This window comes from Propithecus coquereli, unplaced genomic scaffold (genome assembly GCF_000956105.1).
Source record: "Propithecus coquereli isolate 6110/MARCELLA unplaced genomic scaffold, Pcoq_1.0 Scaffold126, whole genome shotgun sequence".
Lineage (NCBI taxonomy): Eukaryota > Metazoa > Chordata > Mammalia > Primates > Indriidae > Propithecus > Propithecus coquereli.
Window position 1 is genome coordinate 3,836,143 of NW_012136747.1, and position 27,839 is coordinate 3,863,981.

General features: G+C 49.6%; 1 protein-coding gene across 2 annotated transcripts; it reads right to left on the reverse strand.

Annotated features, from left to right (window-relative positions):
- Positions 1–987: 987 nt before the first annotated feature.
- TAB1 (TGF-beta activated kinase 1/MAP3K7 binding protein 1) lies at positions 988–27,707 on the reverse strand. Of its 2 annotated transcripts, none has more exons than XM_012637994.1 (11): positions 27,611–27,707; positions 14,626–14,762; positions 14,133–14,286; positions 12,516–12,602; positions 11,876–12,014; positions 11,292–11,405; positions 10,508–10,619; positions 8,080–8,224; positions 5,770–5,992; positions 4,413–4,569; positions 988–2,874 (listed from the first exon to the last, which is right to left on the reverse strand). In XM_012637994.1, the coding sequence occupies exons 1-11, from the start codon at positions 27,641–27,643 to the stop codon at positions 2,667–2,669; spliced, it is 1,509 nt and encodes a 502-aa protein (XP_012493448.1). In that variant the 5' UTR covers positions 27,644–27,707; the 3' UTR covers positions 988–2,666. The 2 variants fall into 2 exon arrangements, with proteins under 2 accessions (XP_012493448.1, XP_012493446.1); XM_012637992.1 differs by having other exon boundaries at positions 4,413–4,575.
- Positions 27,708–27,839: the final 132 nt, after the last annotated feature.

Sequence of the window (27,839 nt, forward strand, 5' to 3'; positions counted from 1 at the left end):
AAGGGAACCCAGGGGCTGAAATGGTACCTCTCTCATCTCCATTTGCCCCCAGGAGACAGACTCAAGTGCAGCTAAATGACACCAAGGCCAGGCACAGGGGACAAGGCCAACAGGGCAGGGCTCCAGCCCCACACCTAGGGCAGAGCAGGTGCTGGGTGAGGCCTGGGGTTGGACGGTGGCCACGTGACCAGGAGCGTGCCTGAACCCGTCTGTGCCTCAGCTACTCACCATGTCTCTCAGGTGGCTGGGCTGACACTGAGGCTTCGGGATGTTCAGGGGCCATGGTGGTCATCAGGACCCCGGAGGAGACGGCTGGGAAAGCCGAGAGGGGACAGATCCTGAAAAGAAGCTCTGCAGGCGGAGCCTTCTGCCTAGAGCCCTGTCCAGCAGGGAGTGGAGGGGCCTCTGGGACCCTCAGACCGCACCAGACAGAGCTTGGCTTTGTTCCTAGGCAGATGCAGTTTCAGCTTCTGTCGCAGATGCTCTTCTTAGAGGATGAGTTCTTAAGTCCCAGAAAGCAGGAAGAGGTACTGTATGGACTAGTATTTATAGAATATCCTTCACCGAAACAAAACCAAATAAAGCAAACTAGCTGGCAAGAGGACAAGACCTCTGCCCTAGTGACCCGAGCACTGGGTGGCCTCAGCACCACCCATGCCAAGACCCTGGGCTTGCGCTCAGGAAGAGTGGGGGCAGCACGACAGCCCTGCCACGGCCACGGCTAGAGGACCTGGCCTGCAGCGGGGAAAGCTCTGTCACCCCATTCAGATGGGCACGGAGCTGGGTGAGCAGGGACCAGGGGAATGCTAGGTAAGCCATGTTCCCCCTTGGCTGCGAGGGCGGCAGTGTGGAACGCAGCCAGGGGGCTTGGGTTCAAATCCCAGCCCTGCCGCTTAGCAGCCTGGTGCGTGTAGTTCTTTACCCTCCAGGGTAGTGAGCAGGGGAGTTACAGGAGACACGAGCAATAGCACTACTAACACTACAATGTGTAACGCCACCATTTATTACTTCTTTATTGCATTAAGAAAGTGATTCTATTTCTAGAGACGAAACGGCATCATAGAGACATTCTCAGAAGAGAATTCCCTTTGTTCCCAAGCCTCCTTTGTGACTGACTTTAAATTCGCTCACCTGCAGAACAGAGATGGCCTCAAAGTGGAGGGGGAGTCAGGGCCCTCTGCTGAGATCCGTTTTTCCCTCAGCCCGTGCTGTGGCTTCCCCACCTCTCCCTGGCACTGCACCAGGCTGCCCGGAAACGGACCCCTGCACCACAGAGTAGCAGGGGACTTTGGGATGGGCCTTTGACTTTTCAGAGGCCATGCAGGAGTCCCTGGGGAGCTCCACTGGGACTCGGTGGGACAGGGGGCTGGGGCTGGGAGGGCAGAATCCAGCAGGGCCCTGGATACTGACAAAATGGCCACAGGTTTGAGCTCTGGCTCCACCACTGTGTGACCTGCGCAAGGTGCACGTCTCTGGGCCTGCTTCCTCCTCGGAAAAGAGAAATGCCGATCCCAGCAGACAACCCTGGGGGCACCCCCCTCCCTAAAGGCAGAGAACACGTGTGAAACAGTTTAACTCAGGCCTTGGCTGACCCCTCCCCCGTGTCTGCAGAAACAGGGCACATCCCCAAAGCCCTCGGCCTCCCAGAGTGCTGGGTCTCAAAGAACTTCCGCCCTCTTGGAGCCACTTTCCACCCTCCCCTCTTTCAAGCGAGTGCCCACTGCCTGACTCGGGAGCCCTGCTTGCTACGCGGCAGACAGCAGAGGCCTGTCACCCATGGAAGACTGTCTGCCTCAGCCACCCCACCAGCCCTGGTCCTCCCCGGCACCAGGACGGAAGCACAAGGCAGTTACCGCTCACCCTGACACAGGGCCTGACAAGAGCAGCCACCGCGGCAGCCCAAACAGGGCACACCCCTGTCTCCTGTGTGCCCACCTCCTGGGAAGCCCAGGTGCCTGGCCCACTCTCCTCTGGCAGCTCCAAGACCAGTGCTTCTCCTAGACCAGCCACCTCGGTTCCCTGCCACCCGCCCCGCACCCTGTGATCGTCCGAGACCCCCAATGCTCCCCTGGTCTTCCTGAACCCTCACCGCTGACAACTAGGGCAGGTCCAGGAATGGGGCCCAGGGTTCCACTCTGGATCTAGGAGCACAGGGCTGAGAGGCTGCAGAAGGGGAGAAACCACCACCCAGAGGTGAGGGGCACTTATAGCAGCCACAGGCTGTTCCAGGGGAGGCAGTGGCAGCAGGAGGGGTGGCCTTGAGAGCAGTGTCGGTTGGGCCTGTCACAGTCGGGGTTCACGGGATCACTTCTTCCCTTTCCGCCGCGCACTGCTGAAGGAGCCCTCGGCGGGGCTCGCAGGCTAGCCACAGCTCCGCACTCGGGCCCTTTGTTCTGAGCAACAGTGACAGTCCTGGCTGAGGCTGCCAAGGAGGGGGTGGCCTCCAGCCTCCTGTGCAAGGTGCGGAACACAGGTCCAGGCTGCATTCAGACCCTCTACAGCCCCGAAGAGCTGTGGGATAAAATGTGACGCAGGCTGAGGACAGGACACCCACTGGCCACCGTGGCCCAGGCAAATATTGGGAAAAGGCTAATCCCTGTCATGTCCCAGCACCGGACCCCTCGACCCCACACCAGGCCCTGCTCGGGCTGCGCTTCCTGGCTGCACTATGGTGCCGTCATCACGCTCTGCTCGCCGTGGTCCACACTCCAGAGGCGGTAAAACTCTGCGAAGTCCACATAGGGCTCGACGCGGCCATCCTCACCAGGCGGGAGAGAGTGGGCGGGCCGGGAGCGGAAGAGGCCCCCGTCGGAGCTGGAGCTGCTGCTCTGGGTGTGCGTGTTGGTGGACTGCAGGGTCAGGGTCGGGCTCTGGCTGCAGGACCACAGGAGGGGGGCAGTCAGGGGCAGCTAGGTCAAGCGGGCCTTGGCTTCCAGCTGGGGACAGTCCTGCCTCTACCAGTCCCTCAGGCTGCAGGCCTTTCTGGGAGAGGAGACCATAAGAGCCAGCCTGGCCAGATGCTCTTAGAGACAAATAAAAAGTCAAACGTATTTTTAAAGCACTAGCTGTACGTGGCTACTTAAATTAACTAAAGTTAAATAAAATGGAACACTTGGTTCAAATGCTTAGTAGCCACGTGTGGACAGCACAGACACGGAACATTCCCACCGTCAGAGGACGTTCTGCTGGGCAGCGCTGAGCTACCAAGCACCATTCCAGTCTCCCCTGCCCGTCCCACACTCGTCGCAGGCCGGTGGGGTGTCTTCCTTCAGGAAACCTTCCTCTGCTCCCTCCCTTCGCTACCCACCACCGGAGGCCACGACTACTGCTCAGATGCTGGGGGGAGGCAAGAGGCTGACTGGGGCCAGGGGTTAGAGGCAGAGGAGGAGGGCATGTGTCCCGCCTTGTCTGTGGCCACAGCAATCACACTCTACCTTGTGGACACAGCGGGAGGCTTCCTCTGGGCAGCCCGGAGGGGAGGTGGGGAGGCCGCCCTCTCCGGCACTCAAGATGCCGCTGCCTGGCAGGCCCTGCCAGGCCAGTGGCAGCTGCGCCGTTAGCAGCGACAACATGGGCGCAGGCGGAAAGGAAGGTGCTGGGTGAGGCAGAGGCCAACAAGGCCACTCCCTCCCCAGGGCCCTTCTAATTGGCCACATCCTGCTCAGCTCCATCCTCATCTCCTCAGCGTGGGCTGGGTGTGGCATCTCTATTATTCCATGCAGGGCTGGAATGTGGAAACCAGATCCTGGTCTCCTGTGTGGAGGGTGTGGGGGGGTGCATTCCACAGAGGTGAAGGGGTGGGGCAGACTCCAGACCTGTCAGGCAGGTCTGCAGCTGGGGGGCCTGCCCACACCCCTCACCCCAGGCTGCTGCCACCGCCTCTCCCCCGACCCCCGCCTTAAACTTAACTCACTTCTAAGCTAAAATTGGACATTTTAGTCAGAGAGCACAGGACAAGCCAGTACAGGCCAAAAATGTCCCCCAAGCATGGATACCACAGGAAGGCGACCCTACATCACATACTCCAAAATGGGAGAAAAGAACAAGAGAACTTTCCTGTTGAATGAAAACTAGTCATGGAGCCCACGAGAAAACACAAGCAGCAGGTTGTCACCATCAGCTACCTGACTGGATACCCCGTCTGTCCCCACCCTGCCCCCAAACCTCCAGCCCATCCCAGGCCTCGATCCAATAGCGCTGACCAGTCCAGCTGGGCCTCCTGCTCAGCTTCCAGGGAGACCTCCCTCCCTGGGATGGAGCTGGGGGATTCGGGAGACACAGGACCCCAGGGCATCTCCGCCTCGGATACTCAGCCACAGGACTTGGCTCTGTGGCCATTTCTGCCTAGGTAACCTGGGCTGTCCCCAGGACACACCATGGGGCATAGGTTTGGTGAGGGGCATGGGGCTTACTTGGTGAGGGTCGGGGTGGCTTCGTCCAGGGTGGGTGCGCTGGGGGCCCCATTGACCATCTGGCCCTGGGAGGGCATGACGAGGGAGAGGGTCACGCTGGTCTTGCTGGTGCTCTGGGCGCTTGAGTAAGGCACGGACACGGGGTACACGCGTCCCCCTGCAGCTTTGGGAGGAAGACGGCAGTGGGCATAGGCAGCAGCTGAGGAGGGGAGCCGGGCTAGTGGGAACAGAGCTGCCTCAAGGCCTGGCAGGGGTGGTGTCTGAGGGCTGAGAGTGTGGGTGGTGGCCATGCCTGGCCCCCCATGGCTTCCCAAGCCCCAGTGTGACCCCCACCCCCACCCCTTGGGACAGCTTAGGAGGAGTGTTCCTTGGCAGACACTCTTCCAGCCAGGCTGAGACCTCCTTTCAGCAGGAAAGCCTGCTGCTACTCAAAGCAGGAACAGAGTCAAGTGCTCGAGTTGCCTCAATGAAAGGGTTACTGCCCAGCTTCCCACAGACGCTTCAATCCAGAGGATAAGTTTGCTCCTAGTGGAGGCTGACCCAATAAAAATACAGTTGCAACAACAACAAGCCAGAGGAACTCCAGCAACCCTGGTGTCCATGGGAGAACAAACCCATCTGTGGACGCTTGGGTTCTAGGGTTTGCTTGTTTAAAAAAGGAAAAGAAATGCAGCCCTCAGGAACTGAAGGTCTTAACACTAAGCAGCTCTGGGAGGGAGCACAAGAAAAGAACATTCACTTCTTTTCCCAGGCGACTTGTTTAAGAATTAAAATGGCAGAAAGTCCGTTTGTGAGTTGTACAGTAAAGGAAAAAAAAAAGGTACAAAGTAAAATGTCATCCCTGTACCCCCCAGTTCCTACAATGTGGCCCAGGGACAGACCAGGCTTTGGGGCCTGACCATCTGTCCACATGCCCAACTTCAACTAGGCCCCTTCTTTCTTAAGCCTCAGTTTCCTCTTCTGAAAAATGGGGGTGCCATCTGTCTCTAGGATTGCTAATGAGGACCAAAGGAAATAACAGATAATGCACCTGGCACATAGCAGGCCCTCAACCAGTGGTAGCCCTCGTCTCTACTACATGGCCTTGTGGCTCTGCAAATCGCTTGTTCACACACTCAGGTCTTTAGGAGGCAGTCAGGGAAGGTGGTATTATCCTCATTTTACAGACAAAAGGCAAAAATCAGCACACAGCTCAGAAAGGCTGACAGTCAGAGAGCCTGGACTAGAACCACTCTAAGCCAGGCCTCCCAACTCCATTTCCATGCCAAGCAGCGAGGCCACTGCCTCAGCTGCTCTGCACCCACCTCCGGCCCCCCATGGCGTCCTCAGGCACGGCCAGTCCACACAGCACACCTACCTGGGGCCGGGGTCGGTGTGGGCTGGCTCATTTCGCCCAGTGGGTAGCCGAAGTTCCTCACCAGCAGGGTCATGTCCTCGTGCCGTGGACAGAACTTGGCACGCTCCCCACCACTGGCGAAGGTGTCTCCGTGGATGCGCTTCACGCGGTCAACCACAGCCTGGGCCACTGCGTCCAGGGAGGTCTGCTTGGCAAACTCAGTGTCAATCATCGCAGCGATCTCCTGGAGGACGGGGGAGCAAGAACCTCGTGAGGAACAAGGGGTGGCCCAGGATTGGGGCCCTAACTCCAGAGCTCTGAGTCAGGAGACTCAAGAGTCACTGGCTCCACAGGTGGAGGAAGTCCCTGCCAGCCAAGCTTGCAATCTGAGATTTTCAAGGTATTCAGGATAATCTTTCTGGAACTTTCTCATTATAAAAGGCATTAGACCCTGCAATCTCTCTGATTGTTGGCTTCCACACCTCTAAAATGGGGATAATATGCAGCTCACTGAGTTACTGTGAGTATTGAATAACACAATGGATGCAAGAGCACCCTGCAGACTATTAAAAAGCCCAGTATAGATTGTCGTTATTACCAAGCTTTCTTTCCTGGAACAAACTCGTTGTAGGCGGTGATATGCCAGGCGTTTTGTGAGGATGCATTCTGGGGATACGGAATGCAGACACGGTCCCTGCCCTCAGAGAAGTCACTGTCTAGTGTACAGATGTTTCTGGACTTAGGATGGGGCTACGTCCTGATAAACCCATCAAGCTGAAAATGGCGTAAGTTGAAAAATGCATTTAATACACCTAACCTACTGAACGGCACAGCTTCGCCTAGCCTGCACCCAGAACACTTACATTAGCTTATAGTTGGGCAAAATCACCTAACACAAAACCTATTTTATAATGAAGTATTGATTATCTCATGTAATTTATTGAATACTGTACTGAAAGTGAAAAACAATGATTGTATGGGTACTTGAAGTACACTTTCTACCAAATGCATATTAATTTCACACCACCATAAAAGTGGGAAAATCCTAAGTTGAACTATCACAAGTCAGGGACTATCTGTACCCTAGAACCTAGTAAGTAGAAACCACTGGATAATTCTATCATGAAGACCAAAAAGAAAAAAACAAAAAAGGAAGAAAAAAAATCACATCAACAGATCGCAAACACAAACAAACAATGCTCTGTATGATGGCTGACCTAGTCTCTTAGAGGTAGGAGGGCAGGAGCAGGTGACAGGAAACGACTTGGACATGGCTGGGGGGTGCTCAGTTCCATCACTAACCAGCTATGTCACCTCAGGCAAAACCCTGAACCCCATGGGCCCCAAGTTCCCGGCTCCACGTGGGAGTAAGCCCCTGCCCTCTGCGTTACAGGCTGCTGGAAGGAATGGTAAGACATAATAGGTGAAAAACTCAACACAGGGATCAGGGCATAGTTAGGCACTTAAAACTTTTTCTTCCTGATTTTTCATTAAAAAGGACAAAGCAGAAAAGGTTATCTTCCTATAAGAATCACAGACAGAAGAAAGAATACAACAGGAACTTTTCTTAGCCACTCAGCAATCCAAGGTTAGATAAAGGCAGCTTCCCTTCAAAATCACCCCTGCAGTGACTGTCTCAAGGTCATGCTTTGGTGACAACTGTCTGCTGTGTATACTCCAAGGTACAGGAAAAATAAGCAGCTCCCACTGGCCGAGGATCTACGTTTACCACACCTGACCTTACCACACTCCCACAAAGGCAGATGTCACCATCCCCACTACAGAGATGAGGAATGGACGGTAAATCGCCTGCCACCCAGAGAGGGGAGCAAAGCCCCAGGGCAGGATGTGATGGACTACGGGAATTACGACTCAGCCAGGGGGCTGTGCAGCAGGCCACACCCCTTTCTGGACTCTGCTCCTGGCCCAGGCCTCTTCTCAAGGGGCCCAGAGCAATGCTGTGCTGCGGAAATTTACTTCCTCCTCATCATCTTCCCTGAAGGCCTCGCTCAGGCCCTGGGGACCAACACTGCTTCAAGCCTAGAATGAGCGAAGCTTTTGGGTAAGTGGGTGTTTTCAGACCTCTGGGCTTTTCCTTCCCCCAGCCTTTTTTATTTTTTGTAGAGATGGGATCTCACTGTTGCCCAGGCTGGTCTTGGACTCCTGGCTTTAAGCAATCCTCCTGACTTGGCCTCCCAAATTGTGCGATTACAGGTGTGGGCCACCACTTTGAACCCAGAGACAGAACTTGAGAATCAGAGCTCCCAGTGGCCAGGCAGCCTGCAAGTCAGCTGTTCTCCCCAGTCACTGGCTCACTCAGGCCCAGCTCACCTGGTTGGCCTGCCCAGGCCCGTGGGCTGCCTCCAGGGCCTTGTACAGCCCCTCAGACATCAGCACCAGGAAACCGGTCACCCCATCCAGAGGCTGTGCACCGTGGATTTCTGGCTCTGCAATGATTGGTTTGGACTTGGCAGCACTATGGGGAGAGAGTGGAGGGAAGAGCTTTGCTTGGAATGGCCCCAGGTGGACGCTGATTCTGCTGAGGGGAGGAATCTATACCCAGAATGTAAAATAAAACACACAACCTGATGAGAGGAAAAGAAATAGAAGAAAGAGAAAATCAGAAAACACACCTGTCTTCTTACAGTACCTACTAAAACAAAACTCAGAGGGACCAGAAAAATTGGGAGGCAGCAGAGGTCATGAGGGCAAAGGTCAAATGCCTCATTCTGGCCGGTTCTGTACCTCCTGTCCACAGAACCTGGGCAGTGGCAGGGCAGGGCACGGGCTAGCAAGATGGAGAGGTTATTTTTTAAAAGACTGTTCCTTTTGCTATCACTTGGGCTCCTCCAAGACAGGTGTCCAAGCCAACTAAGACCCCAAACACACTCGACCTGCACACGAATCATTATTTACTGATGTGGTATCAGAGTCATTAAATGTCAAAAAGTTCCAACATGTAAGTACATAGGGAGGCGCGTATACAAGGAGTTCCTGGCAACAATACTCAGAAGAGTAAAGTCTGGAAACATCCTGAGGGTCTGTCAGTAGGAGTCGGAATCCTACTGACAGCTGCAAAGAATGATGTCGCCTGACTGTAAGATGTGCAGGAACAGAGGGATAGGCCTCTTTTTTTTTAATTTTTATTTTTTAAAGATGAGGTCTCACTCATCTCACACTTGCCCAGGCTGGAGTACGGTGGTGTGATCTTAGCTCACTGCAGCCTCAAACTCCTAGGCTCAAGTGATCCTCCCACCTCAGCCTCCCAAGTAGCTGGGACTACAGGTACACACCACTGTGTCTGGCTAATTTCTAGAATTTTTTGTAGAGATAGGGTCTGTGTTGCCCAGGCTGGTCTCAAACTCCTGGCCTCAAGCAATCCTCCTGCCTCAGCCTCCCAAAGTGCTGGGATTACAGGCGTGAGCCACCACACCTGGCCGGGGATGGGCATCTTTACTGACAACAGTGAGGTGTATGTAAACTTATCCCCAACTCATCAAGTTGTATGTATTAAATATGTCCAACTTTGTGTGTGGCAGTTATATCTCAAGGTTTAAAAAAAAAAAGAAAATAGCTTTTACTTCACATGCCAATGAAAAAAAAGAAAAGAAAAGAAAAGAAAAGAGGGCAGGGCAGGACACTGGGCAGGGTGTGGAGCATCTGTGGGTGTCCTGAAGAGGACGCCTGGCCTCAGACCCCATGAAACACACGCATGTGTGCATATGTGCATGTGCACAGAGATCAGAGGGCAGGATACACAGAAACTAGCAGCCTCTGGGAGGGAGTCCTGGTTCGGGGTGGGAAGAAGATTCCCTCTCTCTGTATAGATCCCAGCAACATTTGAAGCATTATAAACCACAGATGACTTTCCAATAAAGCAAACAGAACCCCACAAAATAGGGACAAAAGTTCCCAGCTCAATTGTCTAAATCTTGGAAGGGTAAGGAGTTTTAACATGTGATTTCTAAGCCACAAGGCCTGGCCTTTGCTGATGGCGTCTTTGGCATGATTCCTCCAGGGCTCTGGCCATGACATTAAATGCAAATACACTGCGTGTCTCCCAACCACCATTTCACACACAGGTGAGCCAGCAGTTAAGGACACAGGCTCTAAATTCAGGCTGCCCGCCTTCGAGTCTGCCTCAGTCCATTACTGGCCCTCTGATCAGGGCAGGCTACCTTATGTCTCCCATGCCTCAGTTTCCTCTCATGAAAACACCTTCGGGGTGGTGACGGTAACTACCTCGTGGGCCTGAGTATGGAATGAATAACAGAATGTACGTATGGAACTGTGACCAGGCTTGGCACAACAAAAACTCATAATTATCATTACTGTCCCTTTTGCTGCCACAAGCACTTCGGTGTCCTTGGAGGGAATTACAATGCGTCTCACACCTTTGCCCTAGCCCCAACCATGGGCAGCACTGACCAACAGGCCTCTGGTCCATCCATCCCTGTCCATGTCAGGCATCTCATGCCAATGCTGGCTTCTCCTGCCAGGCCCTATGGCACTGGTTGCTGCCCCTGGCTTTAGCCCAGCTCCCCAACTTGACCCCTTGCCAGCCCAGCTCTGTAGGAGCCCAGCTCCTGGCCTGCTGGGCCCAGGGCCCGCCCCACACCAACCTCCCTGGGAGGAAGAAAGAGTCGCCTTGGGCTCTGAACTACTTTAATTGCACCTCTGTCACTGGAGCCTAAAATCTGCTTCTGCCCTGTGCCTCTGATCTTACAAACAAACGGGGGACAGCTGGGCTGGCACCTACCTGAGCAGGTCAATGTCCGTGTAGCCGTATTTGACCTTGTAGTCCCCGATGCGCCTGGTGCTCTCCTGCCCACAGATGATCCCCACTTGCTTGATCTTTCCTGCGTCCAAACCTGTCAGAGGAGGAACGACACAACAATCCCATTCCTTGTTCATAAAGAGCAAAAAGAAAGGGACAGGGACAAATGCTTGAAAACCAGGCAGTGAGTTCCCACTGAATAGGAAAGGAAGACAACACCAGGGTGCCTTGGAAAGCAGCTAACCCAAGTCCCCAAGGTCCTCAGTCCCCATCCCCATCAGGACATCCCCACCCAGATCCCCTTCCACAGCCACTCTAGTACTGCCCAGCACCGCCCAGCACTGCCTCTGCCCCCGCGGGCCCCCAGAAGGGAGGGAGAGGCTACTGCGGGCAGCTGGAATCGCAGGACTTCTTGGCCTTTCTTGGTCTCCACCAATAACTGTCAGTAACTGCTATGTGCCAGGTACTCTAGGAAGCATTTTACATGAACCAACTCATTTAATCCTCACAACACCTTGAGGTAGGTTATTATTATCCTCATTACACAGATGAGGAAACTGAGGCACAGAAAACTTCAGTAAGTTCCAGTCACCAACTAGTAAGCAGCAGAGCTAGGATCCAACCCAGGCAGGCTGGTCCCAGAGCCCAGGTCACAGTCCCTCCACTACACGCCCCTGTCTACCCAGGCTACAAAGGAAGGGCTAGGGCGAGCCCACGGGGGCCGGGCCCACTCCCACCGACCCCACCAGGCATTCTCCCCACTTACCCAGCTGTGAAAGGCGGAAGAGCTCATCCTCATTCTCTGTGGTGTGGTCCACGTTCAGCTGTGTCACCTGCAACCCATCCACCGTAGATTTGCATAAGAGTGCACGGTTTGTACCTGCAGCAGAATTGGGGCAGCTAAGCAAAGACCAAGTATAGGGAAAAATAGGACACGTTGAAAAGACAGAGAGAGAAAAAGCAGGCATCTCACACAGGGACACACATCAAAAGAGTAAAACGGGCTTAGAACACGGGGGAGAGTCACCAGTCAGGGACAGCTGATGATACTAAGGAATTAGGTTTGACTTTTGCAGCCTAATCCTAGGATTATGATTTTAATAAAAAAGACCTTTTCTCTAGAGGCATATACTGAAATATTTACAGATAACATGACAATGTCTGGGGTTTGCTTCAAAATAATGTGGGGACAAAGGGCTACAGATGAAACCAGACTGGCTATAAGCTGACTCTGGGATCAACGCATCTAAGTGTCTGGAAAGCACATCGCCAAATAACACACCGACCCCTGCGGCTGACCTCCTCTCCCCCAGCCCTCACTGCCCGCCCCGGGACAGAAGGGCAGCTCACCGACATTGGCGACGTAGAGTTTATTGTTGAGAAGGACCGCCACGACAGCCATGGCCCCTCCTGAAATCTCCCTCTCCAACACCTTGAGTCTCTCAAGGATCTTCTGGTACTGAGGAGGCAACTGGTGCTGAGGGACACCCTAGGAACCCATCATCAGAGAGGTCAGAGCACATGGGGCCTTGGGACCATCTCACAAACCCTCCCCTCCCTAAAGAGCAAGGCTGACGCCTGTGCTGCAGCTCCAGGGCAGGGTTCTTCCAGGAGAGCCAGAGATGACCTAACTCAGAGAACCAGAACGCAGAGGCCGGCCCTGCAAGTGCTGGTGGGTGATGTGAGCAGGTGAGTGAACAGGTGTGGACCGATTCAAGTTGAAGGCCCCGGAAAGGTCTTCGCCTATCACTGCCCACCCAATGCTGAGCCTCAGGGTGAAGGTGCCCGCAGAGGGCCAGGGAGGCCCCTCAAGTAGAAACCTATCACCACTCGCCAGCGCCCCCCATCAGGAACTGTTCCCATAACTCCTGCTGCTCTGGCCCAGTATGTCAACGGTCTGCAAGTGACAAGGCAGATGAGTCCTTGCTCCTAGCAAAAGCAAAACCAGGCCTTGACTTGCTTCTCCCAGAGTGCAGGCTGGGGAGATTACCTCCGGCAGCTGGGACTGGAGGCTCGCCTTCTCAGCCAGGGCGTCATCGATGGACTCCAGGAAGCTCCTCTCCACCACATCAAAGGCCTGGGGGGTGGGGGGGAGGTGCAGAGGACAGGGCAAAGGCTGGTTCAAAACACCAATGTCACCTGATGCTAAAATGCTATTAATAAAACAGCGACAAATTCACTGTATTCCCTGCAGGGCCTCATGTGATGGGGGCTTTACACGCAGCACTTCTGCCCCCGGCCCGGCACTGCAAAGCACCTGCTGCTTCCTGCAGACCAAGGTCTTTTTTTTTGACACAGAGTCTCACTCTTTTGCCCAGGCTAGAGTGCCGTGGTGTCAGCCTAGCTCACGGCAACCTCAGACTCCCGGGCTCAAGTGATCCTCCTGCCTCAGCCTCCCGAGTAGCTGGGACTACAGGCATGTGCCACCATGCCCAGCTGATTTTTTTCTATATATTTTTAGTTCTCCGATTAATTTCTTTCTATTTTTAGTAGAGATGGGGTCTCGCTCTTGCTCAGGCTAGTTTCGAACTCCGGAGCTCAAACAATCTACCCGCCTCGGCCTCCCAGAGTGCTAGGATTACAGGCGTGAGCCACCGCGCCCGGCCCAGACCAAGGTCTTTGACAAAGACCTTCAGCCCCACAGGGTGGGCGCACTGCACAGGTGGCACTGTAGAGGGACCAGAGGCAGAAGATCGCACAGAGGCCACGAGCACAGCCTTGGAACAGACCACCTGGTGTGAACTCCAGCTCTGCCGCCTCAGCCTCATCTATGCGACGGAGGTAAGTGGTGTTCTGAGCACAAAGTAAGTTAATCCACCCTTAGCACAGCACCAGGCTCAGAGAAACCACCAGATAGATGACAGCTTGTATGGTAACTACAACCTCTTCCTGAGAGGCTTCTGTCAAATCCTGCTGGCCCCTGGACAATGGTGACACTGACACCTTCCCCTGGGCGTGGGATCTGCTGAGAATCACTGGCACAGGAGCACAGAGGCCATAAGGGTAGGAAGAGGCTGAGATCACTATTCTTGAGGACCAGGAATCCATGCTCTCAACTACAACAAAATGCTTCTAGACATGCTTTAAAAAGGGGATGCCAGGGGGAAAACCCCCAAACTGGAGCAAGCAGAAAGGTAGAATTGGCCAATGAGGGCAGTAGCCAATCAGAGGTGGGGAGGCAAGGTCTTTTCCCCAATGTCCAGGGATGCTTTCAGCCCCTCGAGGCTGAGCACCACCAGACCACATCCAAAGGAAAGGGATGCCTCTAAATGACCCCATTTCTACCAGGCCCTGCCCTGCCCCCACTGCACACCTCTGTCCAAACTCACATCCCTAAACTCCCCTTCCTCCAGCAGTACCCCCTTCAGAGCCAACCCTGCCAGCCATGGAAGGCCTGCTGCTCGCCTCCTGGTCCTGGACTCCTGGGGAGGGCAGCCCCTGCCCCTGGAAGCTACTCCCAGAGCTGTTCCTCTGCGGGGGTGAAGAAGCCAGCAGGATCTTCAGACTAACCCTGGCAATACTTTATAGTTGCAGGGCCTGAGCTCCAGGAGAATGGCAGGGGGGATATGATTCGGCTGGGTCCCCGCGAGCCCCCCAGCACCACTACCTGCAGCAGCACGCGCCGCACGTCAGCCTCAGTGTGCTCTGCGTTGAGCTGGCCCAGCAGGAGCTCTGCAGACAGCCGCTGGGCCACAAAGTTGGTCACCCGGTTGCCATCGTAGCCATTGAAGACCCCATATAGGAAGCAGTTGTTCTCACTCCTAGCAGAGGGAAAAGGCAGACCTAAGACCAGAGGCTCACAGAGGTGGAGGGAGAGGAAGTTGGGGAGACTGAAGATACAGCAGCTGTAGCTTCAGATGCCCGCCTGTTCCCCCCACGTCACTCTGGCTATGACCTTCTGGATGCTCCTTCCATATCCCCCATTGTAGCAGACCCTCAGCTAGTCTGAAGTCCAGCTGTGGAAGAGACAGCAAGGGAGGCCACCTCCCACGGTCCACATCTCACCGGCAAGTCCCATACAAGACAGCAACAAGCTGGGTGCCTTTCCTTGCTTGCAAACCAACTTTCTGTGCCCGGGACAGCAAGACTGGCAGGCACACCTGAACTTGAGCCAGTTGTCCTCTGGCGGGTGGGTCTCAGTGCCCTTGCCATCAGCAGAGTAGCTGCGGTTGGAGGCTGAGCCAACCCCAGAGAGGTGGCAGAGTGGCAGGTCGTCTGTCCAGCTTGGCTGCTGCTCCTAGAGAAGGACACCAGAAACTGTCAGGCGCCGCCTCTTCCCCAGGGCAGACCCCACCTCACCTTTTTCTTCTCCAACAAAAACCTAGCAGGCCCGGGGCCCCACACAAACGATCCACTTCCTTTTAGAAAAACATGATGCTTGTATGAAGAGACACCTGCAGAAGGGTTTGCTATTTTTTGGCTAGTCCACAAACTGGTTCCCCAGGAAACCTGAAAAAGACAACAGTGTTCCCAAAGGCAAGGCTTGGCAATGGTTTCCAGGAGTGAGCTATGTTAGGAAACACCAGTGAAAGACACACACAAATGAAGCAAACTCTTAGTAGGAAACTCTTTGGTGGCCCCACTTCCCATCACAGTGGCTCTGACTGCACAGTGCAAAGGAATCCCTTGGTCACTGGTTAAAACCGCAGGCCCCAGACTTAGAATGTCTGGTGCAGATGGAGTCCAGGTCCCAGCCTCAGAATGTCTGGTGCGGATGGAGCCCAGGACAGCTGCATTGTAGGCAGCTCTTCACAGGTGATTCTCATTCAGGTGGCCATGGACCTGTCCTTGAGAGATCCGACTTAAAAGCCAGTCTCACTCCCTCTCCCTGGTATGGGGCCTCCAGCTGTTCTTCACTCTGCCCCGGAATCCTCTCCCATCTCCCCTGCCAGTCCCAAATGCTTGCAGCCCAGTCCACACCCTCCTCCCTCTTGTCTGTGATTCTCCATGTCCTTCAGGAGTCTGGCTCAGGAGTCACCACCTCTAGGAGTCACCCTTCTCGTGTCCCCCTCCTGCACCCCAGTTCCATCACCCCTGCCTGCCTGTGTCTGACTCCCATTCCACCCATGGGATCTCAAACAGGCTGCTGAGCATAATCACTGCAGAGCTGTAAACACATACACACACAGACACGCACAGCTGTCCAGGCCCTGGCCCAAACACACTGATTCTGAATTTCCTAACTCTCCTCGGGGTGCGCCCTGAGCATCTATTAAGCCCCAGAAATGACACTGCCGAAAGGCTCAGGTGCAACGCCCTGCTTCTCATCGAAAGCTTGCCCCACCTAGAGCCTCCCACCTGAGAACTCGGCCTCCTTCACAAGGGCACTCCCAGAATCACCATGTTGAGCTAGAGCAAACTAAAATAATTGGGAGAATCAAAGTTTAATTTCAAGGAAAATAATGAAAATTTGTATTAAAAGCTTTATCGAAATAAACACAGATACTTTGTGCAACTTCTTACAAGTTAGTGGTTAAGTTTTCAAAAAATGATGTAAAAGCCACTTCAACAGGCTTTTGCAGTCAGGTCTGTAAAAAGCCGGTGGTCAGCGTCTGTGGCAAATTTCTTCTGCTGTTTACTTACATACTGACAGGGAGTGGACTTCATGAATTTTTTTCATTTTAATTGTTTTTATGCTACATTTATCTATTTTAAGGCGTTAGTTCTATACTTTGCACCTTAGAGCAACTTCTGCAGGGTATGAGAGTTTGTTTTATTTTCAAATTAACATGTAGTAAAACTTTTTTGGGTGTGCAGTTTTATGAATGTTAACACATGTACAGATCTATGTAACTACCGCCATACTCCAGATACAGAACGGCCCCATCACCCCAAAGCATTGCCTCATGCTGCCCGTTGGAGTCACCCTCTCCCCTAACCCCCAGCGACCAATGACCTGCTCTCCACCACTATAGCTTTGTCTTTTCAAGAATGCCTATAAATGAAATTATGGAGTATTAATACATAACCTCTTGAGACTGGCTTCTCTTACTTAGCATTATGCCTTTAAGATTCATCCAAGTCGCTGCTTGAGTGCATCAGTAGTTTGTCCCTCTTTATTGCAGAACAGTATTCCATTGTATGGATGTAGCACAGTTTGTTTACTCATCCACTGAAGAACATTTGGGCTGTTTCCAGTTTTTTACAATTACGAAGAAAGCTGCTATAAACATTCACGTTTTTGTGTGAATGTAACTTTTCATTTCTCTAGGGCAAATACCTAGGAGTGAGATTGCTGGGTCATACGGTAAGCACGTTTAACTTCATAAGAAATTGCCAAATTGTTTTCCAGAGTGGTCATACCATTTGCATTCCCACCAGCAATGCCCGGGAGTTCTAGCTACTCTTCCACGTGGTATTGTCTTCTAGTTTCTTTAAATTTATGTATTCTAAGAGGTGTGTAGGGGTATCTCATCATAGCTTTAATTTGCACCTACCTAATGGCTAAAGATGCTGAGCATCTTTTCATGTAATTATTTGCCATCCATATATCCTCTTTGGTGAGGTGTCTATTTAAATCTTATGCCCATTTTTAAATTGGGCTATTTTCTTTTTTTTTTTTTTGAGACAGAGTCTCACTCTTTTGCCCAGGCTAGAGTGAGTGCCGTGGCGTCAGCCTAGCTCACAGCAACCTCAAACTCCTGGGCTCAAGCGATCCTCCTGCCTCAGCCTCCCGAGTAGCTGGGACTACAGGCATGCGCCACCATGCCCAGCTAATTTTCTCTACATATTTTTAGTTGTCCGATTAATTTTCCTTCTACTTTTAGTAGAGACGGGGTCTCGCTCTTGCTCAGGCTGGTTTCGAACTCCTGAGCTCAAACAATCCGCCCGCCTCGGCCTCCCAGAGTGCTAGGATTACAGGCGTGAGCCACCACGCCCGGCCTGGGCTATTTTCTTAACAATTGTGTTCTAAGAGTTCTTTATGTATTTTGGATAAAAATCCTTTGTTGGATATGTGATTTGCAAATATTTTCCCCCATCTGTAGTTTGGCATTTCATTCACTTAACAGTGTCCTTTGTAAAGCAAAAATTTTTAAATTTTGATGAAGTCCACTTTATCCATTTTGTTCTTTCATGGTTTATGCTTTTGGAATCATGTTTTTGGTTTTTTGTAGGGTTTTTTGAGACAGGGTCTCACTCTGTTGCCCAGGATGGAGTACTGTGGTGACCATAGCTCACTGCAGCCTGGAACTCTTGGGCTCAAGTGATCTAAAGGAGCTGGGACTACAGGTGTGTGCCACTATGCCCGGCTATTTTTTTTTTTTTTTAGAGATAGGGTCTCCCCACTATGTTACCCAGGCTGGTCTTGAACTTCTGGTCTCAAGCAGTCCTCCCACTTTGGCCTCCCAAAGTGCTGGGATTACAGGCATGAGCCACTGTGCCTGGCCTGGAGTCATGTTTAAGAACTCTTCATCCAGACCCAGGTCACAAAGATCTCCTGTGTTTCCTCCTAAAAGTTTTATAGTTTTACATTTAGATCTGTGATCCATTTTGAATTAATTTCTGTATAAGGCAGGAGATGTCGATCAATTTTTTATTGTTTTTGTATATGGATGTCCAACTGTCCCAACATCATTTGTTAAAAAGACCAGCCTTTGCACTTTTGTCAAAAATTAACCAGTCATATTGTGTAGGTCTATTTTTAGACTCTATTCTGTCCACTGATCTATGTGTCTATCCCTCCACTAATATCACACTCTTCATTACTGTAGCTCTATAGTATTGGCTAATGTGATTCTTCTAACTTTATTCTTTTCAAAATTGTTTTGGCTATTTGGGTTCCTTTGCCTTTCCATATACATTTTAAAATCAGCTTGTCTATATCTACGAAGACTCTTGTTGGGATTTTAATTAGAACGGTTTCAAATTTGGGGAGAATGGACATCTTCACGATGTTAAGTCTCCCAATCCATCAACATGGTATGTCTCTACACTTATTTGTATCTTTTTGAGAGGACTTTTATTTATTTATTTTTATTCACACAATTTCACCACAAGGTCTGAAAAGCTACTAATGCCTTCTAATAGTCTTTGAAAACAGCAAATATGACTAAAATCTACTAATGGAAAAGAAATGGCAGCAAGAGCTGAAATTCTGCTCAGCTCCTGATGACACCAGTTAAAGCTTTCAGGTCAAGAGACACCAAAAGAAAAACTGCTTCACAGTAACACAAAATAGTTCCGAATCTAATCTTGACTTTTCTTATTTTAAAGCTAAATAAATGTCTCTCTTAACATAAATGGGAACTTAAAAGTCTTAGGAATCCACATATCATATCATGTGATTACAGTATATTCATTTAATACATATACTCATTCAGCAATATTTGCAGAGCATTTGCAAAAGCTGGCATTATTCTAGGTATTGTGGATACAGCAGAGAAACAACAGGGGGGCTCCTTGTTTGAAGCCTCCCTTCCAGGGGGAGAGAGGCCTCAAATGTGCAATACAATAAATAAATAAAATAGGCGATTTTAGACAGGGATGTGTGCTATGGAGAAGACACACCAGGGTACAGAACAGAGAGTGATGGGGAAGGCTCTTTGAGATGAGGTGATAAGAAAAGCAGACCTCTTCAGAAAGGTGAACTCTCGGCCAGACCTGAACAACTATAGGGCAGTGGCTGTTCTAGAAAGTGGGGAAGGAGACTTCCAGGCAGAGGGAAAGGCATGTGCAAAGACCCTCAGGTGGAAAAAAAAGGTGTTAGGTTTGAGAAAGTGCAAGAATGCCAGTGTGGTCTCTGCAGTGACCATGGCTTGAGGCCATTTTGCACATACCTATGCCTAGGTGGGAGGGCAGTCCAAGGCTTCTGGGCCATCGTAAGGAGTTAACTGACAGGGAATTAATTATTTTTTCAAGGAACTGATTTGTTGTCAATCATCCCCTATGTCTCAGATCTGATTAATATCTCTCCATTGCCAAGGAGCTCACAAAGGTCTCAAATGATCTGGCAGATATACTTCCAAAAGGAAGCTCCTTCTCTAGGGTCTGTCTCCCATCCCCAGCTGGAATGAAATTAAACAGATTAAGCAGAAGCACAAACACACCTCCTCAGTCAGGAGTATCCCATGTCCTCCAACTGAAAAGAGGGGCCAAGAAGTCAATAATCAGCACCCTAAGGAGCCACAGGTGTTTTGAAGCATAGACAGAAAAGATATTTATATTTTCTAAGACCCTGTGAGTTATTAAAGATGAGATTAACATAGACTGAACTTGTCCTCTATTCATCTTGTACTACCTGGGGGCGGGGGGAGAATGAATTTGACCTCTAATACAAGAAGAACAATACAAATGTGTTGCCCAAGATGCAAAACTTGTCAACGATGCTGCAATCACAGTACCTCCTCTGCCATTATTTAACTCCCACAGGGACAGACACAGGGTATCAGGGGCTTGAATCTTTTCAAGTGTACTTTCCAAAAATAAATAAATATCACCCAAGCAAGTTATGGGCCCATTTAACATTGGAGACACACTACTAAAAAGGCCAGTGAAACTGTCTTGCACAAGTAAAGAAGGAAACAAACTCAGGTGACTGAGGAACTTGCCATGTGAATGTGTTGTGGCCCAGGAGCAACTCATCTAGAGCATTCCACAATGGGAGCCCAGGACGCTGCCACCAAGAGAGGGCTGATGCTGTTATGACTGCTGGACACTGCAGCCATATTTGGCCAATACGGGAATGACAAATTCTCCCAAATTAGAAAACCTGTGTGTATGACAGAGGTCAATCTACTTAGCAAGTGCCTTATTCTTCAGTAAGTATTTATGACCACTATCTGGATACTTCTACACTTACGTACTTTTTTGGGAAATCTGATTTTTCATAATGTTGAGCTAGTTAATATTTTAGAAATTTATTATTTTATAAACTGGCAAATGGCATTTGGGTCAATGGGTATAGACTCCAGTGCTGTTGTCTAAGGACAACCTCTGTCCATTTTTGATATAAACACAGAAGAGAACAGAATATGCTATTATACGTATACTGAACATGCTATTACATGTGTATGTCAGTCAATCCTAATGCTAGCCTCTGTCTTAGTGGGGAAACACAAAGAAGAGACATTCCCAATAAGATCAGGGCCTCAGCAAGGCTGCCTACTCTCTCTATTACTTCACATTGAACTAGAGGTGTTAGTCCAGGCAATTAGATGAGAGAAAAGAATGAGAGCATAACAACTGGGAAAGAAGTAAAGCTATCTCTGTTTGCAGTTGATATGAAAGTACACCTGGAAACCCTAAAGAATCAATGTGGGCCAGGTGCGGTGGCTCACACCTGTAATCCTAATACTTTTGGAGGCTGAGGCGGGAGGATTGCTTGAGGCCAGGAGTTTGAGACCAGCCTGAGCAAGAGCGAGACTGTTTCAAAAAAAAAAAAAAAACACAATGAAAAACTAACTTAAACAATAGAAGAAATCAGTTAGGTAGCAGGATAGAAAATCAACACATGAAAACAGTAGTCTTTATAAACCTAAATAAAAGACAGGCATCTAGTCTCTACATGAAAACTCCTACTTGCTGTCAACTGAAATAACAAAGTCTCTTTCCTGTGAGGTTCTACCATGTCAGTCTCCTCCAAAGAAACTCCCGCAGAAGATTTTTTTTAAAAACCTAAATTTATATCAGTTGGATTATATCTTAATGCTTTCATCCCAGCCTTCCAGACTGTTGACATAGTTTTGAATCTCACCCTTTGAAAGATTAACAATCTAACTCAGCTGTCTATCTTGTACAGATAAGGCCTTCTATACAGTGTTCCAAAAGACTTCTAAAAAACTGTGACCAGAACAAAAAGCACGGGAAGCTAACCCACTTTTGGCAGGAGGTAGATGTCTGCACCCAAGACAGGAGGGAAGTAACACCTCACCAAATGTTTGCCCTACTTAAAAAGCCAAATGTACTGTGGAAGCCTCAAATGAAGAGGCTGCTGACCCCAGGGGTACAGTCACAGAGACAAGCACACACTTTACAACAAACCAACTATTTATATATGTGCACCTTGCTGAGCAAAGTTCTATTCATTTTACTTTGGCACTTTTTAAACATTAAGTTCCTAGTCAATCTGTCTTGTCCCTCGATTAAAATAAAGGAGAAATAAGAAAAAAATTACCCAAAGAGCTTATTTCAAAGTATCGATGATGAGGCAGGCCTGCCCTTTTCTGTCTTTCCAAGTCCTACCCATCCCCAAAGGCCTTGCCCAAATCCAACCAGTGCCAGAGGCCCGTGTTTCCCAAACCTCAGTCACCCACTCACCATCTTCAAAAAATTATCCATTTCATATTTTATCTTTAAATTGTCACATTTTCTTTTGCTCAAATTATTTCACTGTGAATGTAAACTTTTCTAGTATTATAAAGCGGAAGACCAGTATTACTTGCCATATCTAGAGGATAATAAAAAGCAAAAACAAAACAAGGTTATTCAATTCTAGCTGAACCTATTACCTGTTACAGACTCTGAGCTACAGCCTTATTTTATGTTATCAAAAAACGGAGATTAGGCCGGGTGCGGTGGCTCACGCTTGTAATCCTAGCACTCTGGGAGGCCGAGGCGGGCGGATTGTTTGAGCTCAGGAGTTCGAAACCAGCCTGAGCAAGAGTGAGACCCCGTCTCTACTAAAAATAGAAAGAAATTAATTGGACAACTAAAAATACATAGAAAAAATTAGCCGGGCATGGTGGCGCATGCCTGTAGTCCCAGCTACTCGGGAGGCTGAGGCAGAAGGATCGCTTGAGCCCACGAGTTTGAGGTTGCTGTGAGCTAGGATGACGCCACGGCACTCTGGCCCAGGCAACAGAGTGAGACTCTGTCTCAAAAAAAAAAAAAAAAAAGGGAGATTAGCAAGTACCAGAAAGGTGTTAAGGAAATACTAGGATCAAACTAAGTCTATTTCTCTTGATATCATGATATCATTGATCTCATGATACCATTAGAAAGTTTAAAAGACACCTGAAAAGTGCATGACTACCTCAATCTGTACCTGACACATCCCAAACTTCCTCCCTGTGTCTCAGACTCTGGGAAAACACTGCCCAAGGTCATGGGGCCCCCTCCCTGAGAAATACATCCCAGTGGCCTCACCCCGTGTTTACTTGGCACCCCATTCACTAGCCATTAACCATGTAGCCTTGTGGCAACCCTCATGCTGTCGCCTGGTGTTAATTAGCCATCTTATTTCACTGATTTGAAAATCTACATTTTCCACATTTTAACATCTCTGGAGTTGGTATGTTACAAACTGATTAGCAGTGCACTTTCTTTCTGAGCAGGATACAACATACTAATGTGTCCGTAAAATAACGGTGTCTTAGATTCAATGACTCGTGGGCAGTTTCTCATATAATCTGGGTGCTCCTTCCGTGGAAGGCCCTGCCTGGAACGTAGTCCCCACAGCATTTCAGACACTGATTCAATAACAAGTGGCCAGAGAATTCCAGGAGATTCTACCAGTGTGAGAGTACTTGGTCCTCTCTGATTTTACCAGTGGACCTGAATCACTCTCGCACTGCTGTGTCTGCGTGAGCTTCGATCATGTTCTCCTACCTCATTCCACCTCCATGTGGGATTAGCCATACCGAGCATCCACTGCTGATTCTATTAAAACTTACCAGACTGCCAAGTCTCTCGCTTCCTTCCTCCACATTTCTGAACAATTTTCAGAAAGGTCATGTATTTTCTATTCACACAAGCCACCCACCCCTCCACCCCGGCACACACTGATGCATACTTTCTCCCACGCCCCCAAATGCCAGGCCTGCCAGCACTACCAGCGAGTGGTGCTTCAGCACAGGGTGCGTGAGTCTGCGAGAAGCTGAGAAGGGGGCGTCTCACACTCAGCACAGCCTCATTGCAGAGCCGTTTAAACACACAAAACAGTGAACACAGAGGACTTTAACTCTTCCGTGTCTTAAAAATTAATTGCTCATGAGAAATGTAACAGAAAATCTGGTAAGAAAGAAGGCTGTTTCAAAAGGCCTAACTTCAGCCGGGCAAGGTGGCTCATGCCTGTAATCCAAGCACTTTGGGAGGATCACTTGAGCCTGGGAGTTTGAGGTTGCAGTGAGCTATGATGCCACTGTACTCTAACTGGGGTAACAGAGTGAGACCTGCCTCAAAACAAACAAACAAACAAAAATAACCATCTAATTTGCAAAATTCTTGTCTTGGTACAAAAAGCTTCTATAGTGATCCAATTGTATTTAACTCATTAAGGGCTTTACAAATGCCTTGTGCACATATATTTAAGCATTAGCTCCTGAAATACGTATGTGTCCACGTCACATAAAAATAGTTCATCAAAGTCCTTGCACAGATTCACCTCAAACTCCTGGGCAGCAGAAGTGGACAAAGCATGGTTCCAAGTTCAGGTTACAGCTTGAATTATCAAATTATGGTATGAAAAGGCTGAGTGTTTTCGTGGTAAAAGCACCCAAATTCCTTAGAAGCAAAAAGGAAGCTCAAAAAGTGAGAATGATGCCCCCAGGAATATGGCTCAGGGTGGGACACAACAGTTCTTTCTCTCTAAAAAGTTCACAAGGCCCTGATGCTTCCTGCCGTCTCTGACCCTCTGTATGACCCACAGCCTTGAGACCAACGCCCCTCCTGGCCCCCACCTCTCCCACTAGGGTTTTCATCAAAGGTTCTCTGTGTGATCATCATAAAGAGTTCCTAATTCATTCTCAAAGTGGCTACTAACAATTGTGGGCACTTCCTGTGTGCTAGAGCAGCCGCTGGGTGGACAACATGGGTATAGGTAATGGTCTAATGCGGGGGGAGGGGGAGCCTGCGGCCTTAAGGCCACATGTGGACGTCAAAGTCTCTCAGTGGCCTTTTGACTGAATCCAAATTTTACAGAACAAATCCTTTTATTTTTATTAACATATTTGTGTTTGTCTTTTATATTTTTATTTTTAAAATACCAAAGAATAAAATAAGTTTCAACAAAATAATCCTACCAGATTGACTGGCACAATCAAAACATTAGTAAGCCAGAGGGGCTCGATTGATGGCTGCTACGCTCATGATTTAGTTCTAACTTTCCCCAGTTGACTGGCACCACTACCACACAAGGCTGGTTGGCCAGAGTTTATGGGGGTCAAGTATGCCAATCTGTTATTAGCTTTTGACAACGGTGCACTGTGTTTCTGTTTGAAGTGGAATTTGTGAATAGTTGCACAGCTCGACAGTATTTTTTAATTCTGTCTGCTTAACAGCCCATCGTGTCAAAGAAGACCAAAAGAATGCTAAAGGAAACAGAAAACAGATTTTTTAATGAGGATTAGGAATTGCAATATTACCCGGTTTCTGTTAAAGATGATTTGTTTGCTTTGTTATACCGCAATATCAACATTGAAGAAATTCAACACTCATCATTATAACACTCATAAGGACCACAAATATTTTAAATTAGAGGGAGAAGCAGGAAAGATTGTATTGCTGAAATTAAAAGATGAAAAGCAAAAGCAAAGACAATTCTTTCAAGCAGCAATAAGACCTGGAAATAATGCCACCGAAGCAACTTACAAAGTAGCTTACATACTCAGGAAAAAAGGGAAGCCATTCAGTGATGTAGAAATTGTGAAAGAATGCATTGTCAAAGTTGTAGGATGCTTAGACTCCAATAACGTTTCAAAGTACAAACAACTGCCTCTTTCAAGGAGAACCATAACTGATTGGCAGCATGAATTAGCCTTCAACTTAACAGAGCAACTTCATGCAATACTTCAAAAGGAAAACATGTATTATTCAATTGCTTTGGATGAATCAACTGATACTACTGACTTGGTGCAGGTTTTATACTTCATTCAGGTCATAAAAATTTTCTTTGCTATGAAGAGTTACTCGCTTTGGGCACTTTTGGGAACAGAACACGGGGAATAGATATCTTAACCAACTTTCAAGATAAATGTCGTGAAGTTGGACTGAATTTGGTAAATTTAGTGTGTGTACAGATAGTGCACCTTCCATGACAGGAAAACATGAAGGGTTTATTGCACAGACAAAAAAAAAGTATTAACAGATCCAGATGCTCTCATTTCTTTTCATTATATCTTGCATCAGCAAAATCTCTGTGCTAAAGCTCCTATTTTAAGTGACATTTTGCAGGCATGATCTACCATGCCTGGCCATAGATGACATTTTAAAGTCATTGTTTGATGCTAAGAAAGATCCAATTGAAATATGGAAAAATGCAGTCGAATACCCACACCTTCAGCAGCATGCCTGAAAAACGCTTTCTTGCTTTTCAACCACTTATTGCTGTGAATCTACATTCTCCTACCTAACCCAAATCAAGATGCCCTTAAGGTCACAAATGACTGAAACCCATCTAGAGGATCAACTGAAACTGCAGACCTCCATGCTGCAACCAAATATTCAAATGCTTTCCAACAGAAAGCAGCACAACAAAATCATTAAAAGGTTAGTTAACTTTAACAAATAGTTTTCAGTTTTTGAAATTATTAAGTACATAGTTAGATTTTTACAAAATAATGTACATTTTCAAGTATATCTAATTGAAGTTTCTTGAATGCAGCCTTATCTGATTACACCTAAATTAATGTGGCCTTCCAACATGAAAAGGTTCCCCACCCCTGCCTCACACCCATCTGCTGAATGCAAGTTTCTGAGCTCCTCTCACCAGCAAGCCTCACACACTGCATAGACATTTAGACACTCAGACACCCTGTGAACAGGGATGTTCTGAGTCCTCATGAGGGCAGGAGGGGCCTTATGTAGACATTCCTGCCTTCCCCTTGCCTTACATCAAGATGCTATGTGTTTAAAGCTAATTTTTTTTTTTTTTTTGCTCAAGCGATCCTCCTGCCTCAGCTTCCCAAGTAGCTGGGACTACAGGCACACACCACGCCTAGTTATTTTTTTTATATTTTGTAGAGACAGGGTCTTGCTATGTTGCCCACGCTGGTCTCGAACTCCTGGCCTCAAGTGATTCTCCCACTTCGGCCACCCAAAGTGCTGGGATTCCGGGCATGAGCCACCACGCCTGGCTGTTATTTTACAAATATTTATTGAATGCACAGCACATAGTGGTGGTAGATGCTGGAGGCACAATGGTATGCAAGAGACCACAGTCCCTGTGAGTTTACTTTCCAGCACAGGAGGCAGACAAGTCCATAGGCAATTCTAATACAGTGCCACAACGGGGGAGGATCCAGGGGATCAGCACCCTACACTGGCAGGTCAGACTAGGCCATAGTGTCAACATGTGTGTGCATCTATGTGCACATGCATTTCAGGAGGATGGAGGGGTTGGAAGACAGCATCAAACCCATGAGGGTCCAGCCTGGGGGTAGGGCTGAGCCTCAAGACAATGCTCCCACTCCCTGCTCTCACCTTAGGAGAAGGCAACTGAGGCTGAAAGAGACATAGTGAGTTAGAGCCAGGACTAGAAGCCAGAGGTCACCACTCCTTATTCCTCCGGTATAGCCCAGAGGTTAAGGAGAGTCCTGGAATCAGATTGCCTCATTTTAATCCTGCCTCTGACACTCACCAGTTGTGTGGCCGTGGGCAAATGACCACCTCTCAGTGCCTCATTTTGTAAAAACAGGAATAATTATAGTACCTATCTCATGGGGCTGTTATGAAAATTAAATTTACAAAAGTAAAGCAATTAGTACAATGCCTGGGATACAGTAAGCGATACACAAGTGGATGTTGCTATTATCATTATCATTGCACGACTGCTCGGTTCCGCGGTGGGCTGGCGACCCTGGATGGTTCCGCTGCCGCGCCACGTTCCCTCCTGGCTGCAGGAGGCTCCCACCCTCAGCGCCTGGCCGGAGCGCCAGCCCGGCAGCCAGCGGCCCCTGCCCCCTAGACCCCCGGGGACCGGGCCGGCAGCGCGCAGGCGCGGGCCCACGGGGCCAAACCCGCAGCGAGTGTCGTGCGCGCCAAGCGCCCCGGCCTCGGGAGTGAGGGGCTAGCCCGAGAGGGGAGGGCGGCGGTCACATCCCACCATGGAGAAGGAGGCGGTCGAAAAGCGGAGAGGGAGCCGTTCCTGCACCCGACAGCCACCCCGCCAGGCTCCCGACCCCTAGCCCGGAGAGCGGGCCGGTTCCTCACACTCTGCAGCAGGCTCCTCCTCTGCGCCGCCATCTTGGAGGGACCCCTGCGAGCGCGCCCGCCTCCCGACAGAGCAGCGAGAAGAGCGGCTAGAGCGGCCTGAAGGAGGCGTGGAGGACCGTGGGCCAGGAAGCATGCGCCCAGCGCCACCCCTCGGCCGGAGAGAGATGGGGCCGTAGCGGAACGTGTGCGCAGGCGCGCTCGTCCACCGTGCTCTCGTCGGACTGAG

Excerpts from the sequence above, each read along its gene's own strand:
- TAB1 (XM_012637992.1), bottom strand. The coding sequence starts at position 27,643 with ATGGCGGCGCAGAGGAGGAGCCTGCTGCAGAGT. Across the intron at positions 12,603-14,132 it reads TGCGGCGCGTGCTGCTGCAG|GCCTTTGATGTGGTGGAGAG; the intron begins GTAGTGGTGCTG and ends CCCACCCCCCAG. Across the intron at positions 4,576-5,769 it reads CACACCGACCCCGGCCCCAG|CTGCAGGGGGACGCGTGTAC; the intron begins GTAGGTGTGCTG and ends TTCCTCCCAAAG.